The sequence below is a fragment of the Saccopteryx leptura genome, chromosome 5, assembly GCF_036850995.1.
Source record: "Saccopteryx leptura isolate mSacLep1 chromosome 5, mSacLep1_pri_phased_curated, whole genome shotgun sequence".
Taxonomy (NCBI): Eukaryota; Metazoa; Chordata; class Mammalia; order Chiroptera; family Emballonuridae; genus Saccopteryx; species Saccopteryx leptura.
In genome coordinates this window covers 27,821,958-27,836,505 of record NC_089507.1, presented here as the reverse complement: position 1 = coordinate 27,836,505, position 14,548 = coordinate 27,821,958, and the positions used below count along the sequence as shown (strand labels likewise).

General features: G+C 42.3%; 1 protein-coding gene across 1 annotated transcript; it reads left to right on the top strand.

Annotated features, from left to right (window-relative positions):
* Nucleotides 1-157: 157 nt before the first annotated feature.
* On the top strand, nt 158-3,374 carry TLR10 (toll like receptor 10). The gene is given in 7 exon segments (XM_066385327.1): nt 158-670; nt 672-906; nt 909-1,198; nt 1,617-1,780; nt 1,782-2,686; nt 2,689-2,820; nt 3,205-3,374. Coding segments are annotated over 7 exon segments (2,409 nt in total).
* Nucleotides 3,375-14,548: the final 11,174 nt, after the last annotated feature.

The following is a 14,548-nucleotide window of genomic DNA, read 5'->3' as shown; positions in this document are numbered from 1 at the left end:
GGACCCTATTTTAACTCATATGTTGGCACTTTAAAAAAATACTACAGGATTTAACAAACCACATAACCACTTAACATTATTTGCTGTCATTTTAGGATTTTGAACTCATCTTCATCATTCACATGAAGGAAACAATGATAAAATCTTTGGAATTACAATGAGACATATCAAAAGCATTTACTTATTTTGTAGTGTTGTCATGTCAGTGCATGGCTGGGCTTCAGAGCTGCCAGAAGAAAGGGAATGGACTACCAACTGCTCTAACATGTCTCTAAGAAAGGTTTCTGCAGACTTGACCCCAACTACAACGACACTGGATTTATCCCACAACCTTCTTTATCAACTCCAGAGTGTAGATTTTCGTTCTGTCTGTAAACTGAAAGTTTTGATTCTGTGCCATGACAGAATGCAAGAGCTGGATCTCAAGACCTTTGAATTTAACAAGGAGTTAAAATATTTAGATTTGTCTTACAAGAGACTGAAGACTGTAACTTGGTATTCACTGGCAGGTCTCAGACATTTAGATCTTTCTTTCAATGATTTTGATACCCTGCCTATCTGTGAGGAGATTGGCAAAATGGCTCACCTGGAAATTCTAGGTTTGAATAGGGCAAAAATACAAAAATCAGATTTCCAGAAAATCACTTATTTGCATCTAAATACGGGGTTTGTTTTTTTTAGGACTGAAGACTCTTTCTCATTACGAAGAAGGCAGCCTGCCCATCCTAAATACAACAAAACTTTAAATTGTTTTACCAACAAACACAAATTTCTGGGTTCTTTTGCGTGATGGAATCAAGACTTCAAAAATATTAGAAATGACAAATGTAGATGGCAAAAGCCAACTTCCACGTTATGAAACTCAAAAAAATCTTATTTTCAAGAATTCTAAGACATCAATTCTGTTAATTTACTCTGGGATGACATCTTCCAGTCTGTTTGGCATACATCAGTAGAATATTTCCAAATTCAACACATGACTTTTGGAGGTACGGTTCATCTTGACCCCAATTCATTTGACCACTCAGATACTGTAATGACAACTATAAAACTGGAGCATGTGCATTTCAGAATTTTTTCTATTCCACAGGAGAGTTTCTATTTGCTTTTTACCAAAATGGATATAAAAAACCTGACAATATTAGATGCACAAATGCCAGACATGCTATTCCCTGTTTATCCTACAAGATTCCAATATTTAAATTTTGCTAATACTATTTTTTTTTTTTTTTTTTGTATTTTTCTGAAGCTGGAAACGGGGAGAGACAGTCAAACAGGCTCCCGCATGCGCCCGACTGGGATCCACCCGACATGCCCACCAGGGGCGAAGCTCTGCCCACCAGGGGGCGATGCTCTGCCCCTCCGGGGCGTCGCTCTGCTGCGACCAGAGCCACTCTAGCACCTGGGGCAGAGGCCAAGGAGCCATCCCCAGCGCCCGGGCCATCTTTGCTCTAATGGAGCCTTGGCTGCGGGAGGGGAAGAGAGAGACAGAGAGGAAGAGAAGGGGGGGGGTGGAGAAGCAAATGGGCGCTTCTCCTATGTGCCCTGGCCGGGAATCGAACCCGGGTCCCCCGCACGCCAGGCTGACGCTCTACCGCTGAGCCAACCGGCCAGGGCTAAATTTTGCTAATACTATTTTAACAGATGAACTATTTAGAAAACCTATCCAACTGCCTCATTTGAAAACTCTCATTTTGAAGGGCAATAAATTGGAGATACTTTCCTTAGTGAGTTGCTTTGCTAACCACACATCCTTGCAGCTCTTAGATCTAAGCCAAAATCCTACAACATGAAAATAGTGAAAATTGTTTTTGGCCAGAAACCTTGATCACCATGAACCTCTCATTCAATAAATTTGCTGATTCTATTTTCAGGTGCTTGCCCACAAATATTCAAATACTTGATCTGAATAATAACAAAATTCCAACTGTCCCTAAAGAGATTACTCATCTAAAGTCTTTGCAAGAGCTAAATCTTGCATTTAATTTTCTAACTGATCTTCCTGGGTGCAGCCATTTCAAAAAACTTTCAATTCTAAACATTGAAATGAACTTAATACTCAGCCCATCTCTAGATTTTTTTCAGAGCTGCCAGGAAGTTAAGACTGTAAGTGCAAGAGGAAATCCATTCCAGTGTACTTGTGAATTAAGAGATTTCATTCAGCTTGAAAAATATTCTAAGGGCATGATGGTCGGATGGTCAGATTCATACATCTGTGAATACCCTTTGAATCTAAAGGGGACTCAGTTAAAGGATGTTTACTTTCCTGAATTATCCTGCAACACAGCTCTGTTGATTGTCACTAATGTGGTTATCATGCTTGTTCTGGTAGTGGCTGTGGCCTTCTGTTGCCACCACTTTTATCTGCCCTGGTATCTCAGGATGGTTGGTCAATGGACACAGACATGGCACAGGGTCAGGAAGACAACCCAACAACTCAAGAGAAATGTCCAGTTTCATTTGTTTATTTCATATAGTGAACATGGTTCTGCCTGGGTGAAGCATGAATTGATCCCCAATCTAGAGAAAGAAGATGGTTCTGTCTTGATTTGCCTTTCCAAGGAAAACTTTGACTCTGGCAACACAATTCCTGAAAATATCCTAAACTGCATTGAGAAAAGCTATAAATTCATCTTTGTTTTATCTCCCAACTTTGTCCAGAGTGAGTGATGCCATTATGAACTCTACTAGCCTATCACAATCTCTTCCAGGAAACTTCTCAATACGCAATTCTTATCTTATTGGAACCCATTCCATTCTACTGCATTCTGACCAGGTATCCAAAGCTGAAAGCTTTCATTGAAAAGAAAGCATACTTGGCCCTGGCCGGTTGGCTCAGCAGTAGAGCGTTGGCCTGGCGTGCGGGGGACCCCCGTTCGATTCCCGGCCAGGGCACATAGGAGAAGCACCCATTTGCTTCTCCACCCCTCCGCTGCGCCTTCCTCTCTGTCTCTCTCTTCCCCTCCCGCAGCCAAGGCTCCACTGGGGCAAAGATGGCCCGGGCGCTAGAGTGGCTCTGGTCGCGGCACAGCGACGCCCCGGAGGGGCAGAGCATCGCCCCCTGGTGGGCAAAGCGTCCGCCCCTGGTGGGCGTGCCAGGTGGATCCCGGTCGGGCGCATGCGGGAGTCTGTCTGTCTCTCCCCGTTTCCAGCTTCAGAAAAATACAAAAAAAAAAAAAAGAAAAGAAAAGAAAGCATACTTGAAATGGCCCAAGGATAGGTGTAAATGTGGATTTTTTTGGGCAAAGCTTCGAGCTGCTATTAATGTTAATTTATTAGAAACCAGAGACACATGTGAACTACGGACATTCACAGAGTTGAATGAAGAGTCTCAAGGTTCTACAATCTCTCTGATAAGTACAGACTGCCTATAAAACTCCACCCCCCTTAGGGAAATTGGGGCCTGCATACACTGTTGGGTTATACGTTAATACAACCTTTATGATGGAAATTTGGCAATATCTATTGCAATGAAAAATGATCATTCCCTCATGTTAATTCCTTTAAAGTTTTCTAAGAATGTATCCTATAGAAACACAGGTTTGCAAAAGTTTACATAAAAAGGTGTTTTCCCAGCATTGTTTACAATCATGAAAAACAGAAAACAGCTCAAATGTCCACAAAATAAGGATTAATTCCATAAATTATAGTACATTAATGCAATAGAATATTATACGGCCATTACAAAGGATGAGGTAGCTCTATATTTACTTGATATGGTAAAAATTATATTGATTTGTTGGTTTATACATTAAAATAAATGTCTAAAGTAATCTATATCAATACTTTTGTATATATCAGTGGAGATGAGAATACAGGGAGCATTTGGTTTCTATGTTTTATATCTCTATGATGCTTAGAATAAATCTGTATTTCCTTTATCAATAGGAAAAGAAACTAAATAAAGATAGTATTTAAAGCCTACATATCCAACACAAGAGAGACATGTTCTCTGTGCAAAGAATGAAGAACAATTTGGAGCCTGATTTCCCTCGGAGGTTTGGAGGACATCATCACTGGTACTCTGCTGAGGATGCTTCCCACAATCCCCTAGCTCAGCTTTGCACAGGTGTGCTGTGACAGCCGGAGTGCTGCTGGTGTTGATCTCTGCCTTCTGCCGCGCTACTTGAGGGTGTGGAAGTGCATTCTGGAATCCCTACAGGTGGCAAGCGCAATGAATAACTACGAATTGTGGAAAAAGAGGTGGTCTGCTCCTGAACATCTGTTTCTTTTCTTTTTCTTAATTAATTAATTAATTTTATTATTATTGAGAGGCAGGGAGGCAGAAACACAGTCCCCCACATGCACCCCAACCGGGATCCACCTGGCAAGCCCCCTACTGGGGTGATGTTCTGCCCCTCTGGGGCTGCTGCGCTGTTGCTTGGCAAGTGAGTCATTTTAGCACCTGAGGCGAGGCCATAGAGCCATCCTCAGCTCCCTGGGCCAACTTGCTCAAACTGCTTGAGCCATGGCTGCAGGAAGGGAAGAGGGACAGAAAGGAGAGAGAGAGAGAGAGAGAGAGAGAGAGAGAGAGAGAAGGGGGAGGGGTAGAGAAGCAGATGGTCGTTTCTCCTGTGTGTCCTGACTGGAAATTGAACCCAGGACTTCTACACACTGGGCCGACCCTCTACTGCTGAGCTATCTGGCCAGGGCCTGGACATCTATTTCAACAGCCACACACTGCCCTTTACAGATAAGTGGTTATGGAGCTGCTGAAGTACTTTGTGTTCAGTTGTCCAAGAACAAAGTTGCAGCCAAAGGTGGGGTTGTTCAGAGTTGGGGTTAGGGAGGTTGAGTGGGGCCTTCTCACCAGCACAACTTTAGACAGTGGCCACCAGTCTCCCTCTTCACAGTTGAGAGTATTTGTCTTCTGAATGCATCTTGTTAGTGTTGTCCAAGGTGGCTCAGTAGTAAATATTAACAATGCATGCACATTCTAAAAATTACTTTTAAATGTTTGAATGAAAATCCAATGAAGTGGATTCTAAATCCATTCACATTTCTCAGTGGTAGAGCATTTGACTAAATCCATTCACATTTTCCCAAAACATGTCAATATGATCTTTGTCTTTCAAATCTTTTGCTCCAATCACATTTCCAGTGAAGACTTCCTGGGCAACCTGGTTGAAAATGGTGGCACTGGTTATCTACCATCCTTGTTTTTTTATTTTTTTTATCTATTTATTTTTTTATTTATTGATTTTTAGGGGGGGGGGGGAGAAAGGGGAGGAGCAGGAAGCATCAACTCCCATATGTGCCTTGACCGGGCAAGCCCAAGGTTTCGGACCGGCAACCTCAGCGTTCCAGGTCGACGCTTTATCCACTGCGCCACCACAGGTCAGGCCATCCTTGTTTTTTTTTTTATTTCTCCATAGCATTTGCCATCTTCTAAGTTACGGTGTCATTTTTCTATTTATCTTGCGTATTCTTTGTCTTCCCCACTAGAATGCAAACTCCTGTAGAGAGGATATTTTTGTCTATGTTGCTCACAGACGTGGTCTCCACCTCTGCCTAGCATACTCTCTGGCACACAGCTGCTCTTTAATTATTTTCTGAAGGAAGCAGAGTTTGTTTGTGGACCCTTTGTTGACTGGCCTCCTCTGCTCTTTTGAAGTCCAGCAGGACAGCCGAGGATGCCCAGTTCAGTGTCAGTCCTAGCTGTCATAAATCAGGGATATAGATTTCACTTTCAGGAGCACTCCTCACCTTCAATAAGTGTGTTTTGCTCACATTTCCTGGGAGCTGCCATCGCAGGTTTTCTCTCCCCTTCCCCACCTTTGGTTCTTCTCTTTGCTTCTTCCAGTTGGGATCTACTTGATCTCAAGGGTTTTCTGTGGGCAGCCCTTGCACTATTTCAGGGTCTACAGATTATACACATCACCACAAATGGGGTTTTATGGTTCCCCCACCACTGCCCCTGTGCTTGTTGTTGTATCAGCCTTTCAAGAGAAGGGGAAGTTCTGGGCCAATAAGGCCTCTGCCATGGGCCCATGCCTCAGACCCCTGCATCTGCCCCCACCTCAGCTCTTTGGAAGACCTTCCTTGAATTTTATAAGTTCTTCTTAGGGTCTGGTACTGCCAGGACTGAAAGTGTTCTCCACAAAAAATGTCTTTGGCCCAGACCCAGACTCACATGGACCCTGGTCTCATTTGTCTCCTGTGAGCCATTTTCTGACTCTCTACCTTGCACATAAGGTCAACCAGATATCCTGAGGGGCTGTGAAACTCATGCTTATGAGGTCCTCTCAGAGACTGGTTGTTGGGCCTCCATTTGAGGTAGATATTTAGGCAAGCAGATCATTCCTACTGGCCAAAGCAGTGTGAGATAACCTGAGACTGAGCCACCAGAATGGTGCTAACATGCTGATTTGGGGTGATTCTTCATGTGGAATACAAGATGACTTTAGGGGTCGGGGTTACCAACAGTTCACCACCAAGCCTTGGGCTTGAGCCACTTGTGTGGGCCTGTGTCCATGTATATACCATTGTGGTATCCTGTCTATAGCACCTGAGGATGGCAGGTATGGAAGCAGATGTCCTCTATCTACCCTGACTTCCTCCCCACCCTCCAGACTTTGGAATCCAGCTGATAACCACCATGGCTGCTAGCTCTGTGCCATGTACTAGGTATTCTTTCAGGATGGCTTTCAAGACTGAACAACAACGGGCCTTTGAATCAACGTCTTCTCTTGCCTCCCATTAACATGCTGACATCATGCTCTCCCTGTCTTAAGCTATGGGAGGGATGATGAGGGAAAGACATATCTTGCAAGAATAGGACTGTGCCTCTCTCTTCATGCATGAACCCCTCACCTACCCTCCTCGATTGTGATGGTGTAGAAGGCAAGGATTTGGTCAACATCCAAAGTTCCCATTCTAGGAATACAGTGATTACCACCTGAGCCCAAGAGAAGACACAGCTGGAATATGTTTACTCCATAAGAATCTCAGTGGTGAACCTAACAAGACCAAAAACAAACAGTGGTTCACATTTTCCTGCATACTTTAGGGAAGACTTGTAGCAGTGAAGCACAGTACCAACCTTTGAGAGACAGCCATTGCAAGGTAGTGTGGATGAATGCTGCAGTATCATGAGTAACAATGTACATACATGCTGTTAGGGAACTGAGAGGCAAAAAAGTCTAAACTGTTTAATGGGCACAGGTTCTGAAGAGCTATATTCTTGTGATTAATTACAGCACTGCTACTATTTTCACCTGGTGGGACATATAAAATTAACTAAGAAGAGTGAAATGATGAAAATATCTTCAGGAAGAAAATGTCTGAAGATATGGTTCCTAGATTTGAACAGGGAGAGCTGGTGCTTGGATCCTACAAATAATCGTTCAATAGATTAAATAAAAGCCCACTCAGACAATAAACAATGCAGAAACTCACTGTTTTCTACCCATCTCCATTAATAAGTTACTAAACCTCACATATATACATATATTTGAAAACAATTTAAAATCAAATTATTTTAAATCTTTTGGGCCAAAAATCTTTTTCTGGGGCCCTGTACACCCTCAAGGCAGCTCTGGGAAGGAGAACATCCTGGCTCGTGCAGCCGGAACAGACATTGCTTCTTATTTCTTGGTGGCACAATGACTTGTTTCAGTTTCAGAGTAAGTCATTGGCAGCAGGATGGTTTCTTCTCTTGAGTGCTAATTAATGGGTAATGTGGGAAAATTCAGTGGTAAAATTGATGGGTCTGACAGACTGATGGATGACAGAAGGGAGGGGAGTTGGGGGACTGGGTGGAAAAGATGATGGGATTAAGACATACAGATTGGTAGTGATGAAACAGTCATGGAAATGTACAGCACAGCACAGGGAACACAGTCACTAATATTGTAACAACTATGCCTGGTGCTGGATGAGTTCTGGAAATGCCAATGGGACCTCTTTGTAAAGTATATGCTTGTGTAACCACTATGCTGTACTCCTGAAACCAATACAAAATAATATTGAGTGCAAACCATCATTGAAAAAGAAAATAAAAGATTGATGGGTCTGACAGCTTAGAACAGGCGAATTCTAGCACCATGATATTATAAGGTTATTGGAAATTTCTCCTATGGTTTTATAAAAAATTAAAAGGGGGAGAGGCAGTTCTTATTTTATGTCACAACGGGTGAAAGCACCACATCACTAAGTTCTGTTCCCCGCACAGAAGAAGTTAGATTCTTGGTTGTGCCAGGGAACGTTCTAAACCTAACAACCTGCAGAGTTTGACTTCCTGGCAGCAGTACCCTGGGGGAAAATAGGCCAGGGAAAGTGACTGGGAGAAGCTGTACCAGCTTAGCTCTCCTAGTCCATTGGGAACAACATCTTCTTTTCATTCCTAGACTTACCAGCCCTGAGGCCAACCAGACACCCATCAGCCCTCAGCCTCCTCCTGGTTCTTTCATTTCTGGAAACAACTTGAATCAGTCTCCGCAATGCTGTTTTTAGTATCCTGGCCTTGTGTGTAACAGTACAAATTGCTAACCCTTCCTAAGGTTTCTATGTGCCAATCACTATTCTAAGGCTGCCATAAATCATACTCATTAATTCTCATAGACGGTGACTTAGATTTTATCCTTCATCTCAGGTAACAGATAGTGTACCTACGGAACCAAAAAGTGAAGGTTTCATGGCTAGTACATGGCAGAGATCCCAGGTAGCCTGCTTTCATGTCCTCCTTGCTAGGCTGCCTCCCAGGGCTTCACACTATTGGTTTCTTCACATTTCTAGCCACCCTGGAAATACTTGTTCCTGCTCAACCCTACTCTTGGATGGAGATACCTTGTTAAGAGTCATCCTCATTAGTGTGCAAACCACATGCCACCAGTCCTCGTGAGCTTGTGGCTACAAAGAAGGCACATCAACATCAGCGACTCCAAATTCTTGTCTTTGGCCCTCCTGCCTAAGAGAAGTTCTGGCCATCCTGCAAAGGTTCCCATGAATATTTCTATAAGACCTTACTTGTGCTCACACACTACATTGTTAGCTATACTCACCATCTAGTGCCACCATAGTCTATTTCACATCAGTTATCTCAGATGGCTAGACCTGGGACCTTGCAAGGTCCTTGAAGGGGCCCTGTACTATTAACATTGCTGAACAAAGGTGCCTTCGAGCTGATGCTAATGTTCATGCTAATGGTGCTTTCCCTCAATAATCCCAAGTCCATTATTCTTGAGATGAGGAGCCATGCTAAATTCCATGTAGTGGGTATGTTCAATGTCTCTCTTCTCGAAAGTGGGTGCTAACATCTCAGCATTCCAAAGTTGCAGTGCTAGGATCGAGACGAGAGTCTCATCGAATCAGCATGTTCAATATCACTAATCATCGGGGAAATACAACTGAAAACCAAAATGATATCACTTCACACTTGTTAAAATAGCTAGTATCAAAAAGATCAAGAGGTAACAAGTTTTGGTGAGGATGTGGAGAAAAAGGAACTCTTGTACACAGTTGGTGGAAATGAAAGTTGGTTCAGCCACTGTGAAAAACAGTACGGGGATTCCTCAACAAAACTGAAACTAGAAGTATTGTATGATCTAGTGATTCCACTTCTGGGCATTTATCCGAAGAGAACAAAAACACTGATTCAAAAAGATATGTATACCTGCATGTCATTGCAGGTATTATTTATAATAGCCAATAAATGGAAATAACCTAAGTTGTTCATCAAGAGATGAATGGATAAAGATGTGGTGGTATGCATATTCAATGGAATATGACTCAGCCATAAAAAAGAATAAAACCTTGCCATTTGTGACAACATGGATAGGCCTTCAGAACACTATACTAAACAAGTCAGGCACAGACAATCCCATATGATTTCACTTGTATGTAGAACCTAAAATAAAGAAACAAAAAAACCCCTCAAAACCAAGCTATAGATAGAATAATTTGTGATTCTCAGAAGTGGGAAGTGGTGCATGAGTGCGGGTGGGTATGTGAAATGGGTGTAGGGGTCAAAAGATACAAACTTCCAGTTTTATAAAATACATAAGTCATGGTAGCATAATGTATAGCATGGAGTCAATAGTTAGCAATTCTGTATTGCATACTTGAAACTTGCTAAGAGAGTAGATCTTAAAAGTTCTCATCAGGCCCTGGCCAGTTGGCTCAGTGGTAGAGCGTCAGCCTGGCGTGCAGAAGTCCCGGGTTCGATTCTCGGCCAGGGCACACAGGAGAAGCACCCATCTGCTTCTCCACCCCTCCCCCTCTCCTTCCTCTCTGTCTTTCTCTTCCCCTCCCGCAGCAAGGCTCCATTGGAGCAAAGATGGCCCAGGCGCTGGGGATGGCTCCTTGGCCTCTGCCCCAGGTGCTGGAGTGGCTCTGGTCGCAACAGAGCGATGCCCCGGAGGGGCAGAGCATCGCCCCCTGGTGGGCAGAGCGTCGCCCCCTGGTGGGCATGCCGGGTGGATCCCGGTCGGGCGCATGTGGGAGTCTGACTGTCTCTCCCCGTTTCCAGCTTCAGAAAAATACAAAAAAAAAAAAAAAAAAAAAGTTCTCATCATAAGAAAAAAATATTTGTAACTATGTAATGATGACAGATGCCAAGTAGACTTATTGTGGTGATCATTTTGCAATATGCACATATATTGAATCATTGTGTTGTACACCTGAAACTAATATAATGTTATGTCAATTATACCTCATAAAAATATTGAGGGGAAAATAAGACAATCCCACTAGTGCTTAGGATTATTTTAAAATGACTAATAATTTGAAATCTAATATCAGATTAAGTTACTCTGTTAGGAAATAAAAAAATAAATCTTCAAAAACAAAACTGGAGATAATAATTTAATAGGAGGCACATACATTATAAACTGCCAAATCTATAAAATAATGGCCAATTAATTTTTTAAATAAAAAGTGACTATAATTATATAACACATTCTTAGAAACCTTCATAATTAGAGACTCAAATAAAGCATTAAAACACTGCATATTGCCTGACCTCTGGTGGCGCAGTGGATAAAGCATCAACCTGGAATACTGAGGTTGCCGGTTTGAAACCCTGGGCTTGCCTGGTCAAGGCACATATGGGAGTTGATACTTCCTGCTCTTCCCCCACTTCTCTCTCTCTCTCTCTCTCTCCTCTCTAAAAATGAATAAATTAAAAAAAACACTGCATATTTATTCTAATAAAAATAGTACTATGAGCATGCATAATCTATCTAATGAGCTGGTGAATTTTTCTATTATAACATGAAAATTGAAAAATCTATTCATTTAAAAAACACTGTAAAAAATTAAGCGCTTTCTGGGGGGTATTTTTCTGAAGTGAGAAGCGGTGAGGCAGAGAAATAGACTCCCACATGTGCCCGACCAGGATCCACCCAGCATGCCCATTAGGGGGCGATGCTCTGCCCATCTGGGCTGCTGCTCCATTGCAACCAGAGCCATTCTAGTACTTGAGGCAGAGTCTATGGAGCTGCCCTCAGTGCCTGGGCCAACTTTGCTCCAATGGAGCCTTGGCTGCAGGAGGGGAAGAGAGAAATAAAGAAAAAGGAGAAGGGTCAGGGTGCCCTGACCAGGAATTGAACCCGGGACTTCCACACACTGGGCTGATGCTCTAACACTAATTAGGCTCTTTTTAATAATATCTTTTCTGAAAAGTAAAAGTGAAGAAAATCATGAAATCTTCTGATTATTAATAATAAATTTTTGAGGATAAAGTTGTGAATAATTAGCCAATTGGGCAAAAAATAAATAAAAATAAAATTTGGTCTTTTTTGCTTTTTCCCTTTCCAGTTTTTGCACACTGTCGTTCTAGGAGTCATAATTATGCAGAGACCATAAAATTGTGTCATATTTAGCCTTTACAATTTACATAGTACATTTCAAAACATTGTATTCTTTAAAAAGTTTGGAAAATCACCTCCCCCAAAACAAGTATATGGTTTACATAATCAAAACAAGTAGTTGAACTGCATGTTATTATGTAAAACAAACAAACAAACCAACAAACCACCACTTTCTCTCCTCAAAACTGGGTGCCAACATCTCAGCATTTCAAAGCTGTAATGTTGGGACTCAGAGGCCACTGAGTGATGAAATCCCTGCACCCTTCATGGGAGCGCTAAACCAGGCCACGGGGCCAGGCGAGGAATCAGCTTCCTACCCTTCCATTGTCTTTATTCCTTCCCACCTCCCCTTTGCCAACCTGAAAATACTTTCCTCCTCTCTTTTCTCTGCATATCAATTCATGCATATAAACGGAGGGAAGTAAACTTCACCCAAACTGCCAAACTTTTATTCCAAGTTTGGTTTCAGCTAGAATACCCAGTTCCGTATTTTATGCAAATTGGACAGAGAGGCATGTCCGCTAAGGAGGCCCAGGAGAGAATGGAGGTGAGAAATTAACTCCACTATCAGATCTGAGAGAGCTTAGGGTCAGTATCTTCCTTAGCCTTTACAACAGGAAGCTGGGTCACCTTTAAATTGAACTGATATGATAGTGAAATACTGAATAGATATAATTTTTATTTTTATTTTAATAGCTCTCTGTCCTAAATTCAGCTTCAGGCCCAAGAATAAGAAGAAGAAAAATGATATATGATGATCATTGAGAAGAAAACCCCCCAAACCAAACAGAAAAAGAAAATCAAGGACCAAGAGAAAAGCAGCACAGCAGGAGCCGCCTGAACCAACACTTCCCGTTTTGCATAACGCATTGGACCTTAAAGCAAGAGTTTCTGTACAAGCAGACACAGTTTCATTACGTCGGTCGCTCCCCTCCGGCCCTTCTGGCTGTGGGAAGCAGAAGTTCACGATATTAAAATAGCTGCCACTGTGCATGCAAGGGCACCGCCACCAGCAAAGCGTCTCTTCCTGTTGGTCCACTTCTCCAATTCTCAGGGTGGCTCTTTGCAACCCAGTTATAGGACTCTATCAGAAACCCTGACTTGGCTTTTTCTATCAGAAACTCCTGACATGGAGTGTTTGCTGCAGCATTTGGCCACTTAAGTGTTTTGTAAAATTTGCAATCAATTCCTTAATGAATCCTGATGTCAGAGAAAAAATGGACAGGGAAGAACTGTCTGATTTTCTCCACAGAATGACTATGGTGGACAGGTGTCATTCCATCGTAGTCATTCTTTAGAGGGGATTAACACACCTGTGATTACAGTATTAGAAGAAAGCTGCCCGGTTTTTTATTGGCTCTACTTAATACTTACTCCTGTCCCAAATCAGAGACAACTGGAAAAAACAGTTGGAAAGGATGAGAAAGTTGCTGAAAGCTAGAACTTTGCTGCAACATTAGGTGTCATGTGAAAGCTTGTTAGAAATGCAGAATTTAGGCCCCATCCAGGCCTACTGAAGTAGCATCTGCATTTTAACAAGACCTCCAGCACAGTAAGGGTTTAGAAGCACTGGGAAAGTATGCATTAAAGATAAACTGAGGATAAAAAGCTGTGGTATGTTTACACAATGGAATACTACAGAGCAGTATAAAAGGAAATCTTACCTTTTGTGACAGCACAGGTGAACCTGGAGAGTATTACATTAAGTGAAATAAGCCAGTCGGGAAAGGCAAGTATTGTATGACTTCACTTATATGTGGAATCTAATGAACAAAATAAACAAACAAAATAGAAACAGACTCATCATAGGTACAGAGAACAGACTGACAGCTGTCAGCGGGAAGGGAGCTTGGGGGTTGGGCGAGAAAAGGTGAAGGAATTAAGCAAGAAAAACAAAACCTTATAGACATAGTCAACAGTGTGGTAACTGCCAGAGGGAGAGGGGGTGGGGGAGGGAAAAGAGGGTAAGGGGGATAAATAGCAATGGGAGACTTGACTTTGGGTGGTGCACACACAATATAATACACAGGTGGTGTGTTACAGAATTATACACTTGAAACCGTGTAATTTTATTAACCAATGCCACCTCAATAAGTTCAATTAAAAAAAAATGAACTGAGGTCTTGCCCCCAGGGACCCGCCCTTGTGTGAAATTTTGGGTCGCAGTGACACCTTGTGGTTACTTTGGTAGTTGCTGTTAAGCTTTTCCGTGGGCAAGCTGAGTCAAAAGAGTAGTTAGTTCATTCTTCGCTGAAGGAAACAGATGACCCTTGTACTAGTGCCCAGAGGTCTCAGAATTCGGCTTCTCTCCACCATACTGTCAATTGAAGAGACATGGGCCCTTGTCCAAGGGTGCCTTCTGCTCGAGCTCAGGACAGTTAATAGGCTGAGCCCTTGTCTGCATTACAAACTACAGGGTCATTAGATTTCATTGACTGTCTTCCCACTTCATAAGATTTTTCACAAAATTCATAAGACCATAAAACTCAGAGGTACAAGGGTGATTTTAGAGATCATCTAGATAAGTGGTCCCCACCTTTCAAGGATGGAGATCATCTAATAATAATGGCTGCTATTTATTGAACATTCACTTTAAGCCTTGATTTAAGCACCTGCACACATTTAATTACTAAAATCTCACAACAATTCAGTGAGACAGGTGTTATGTTATCTCTATTTTGTAGATCCCCATCTGACAGTAATTTCATCTGTAATATTTGTTGGTTGAGAAAAATCTA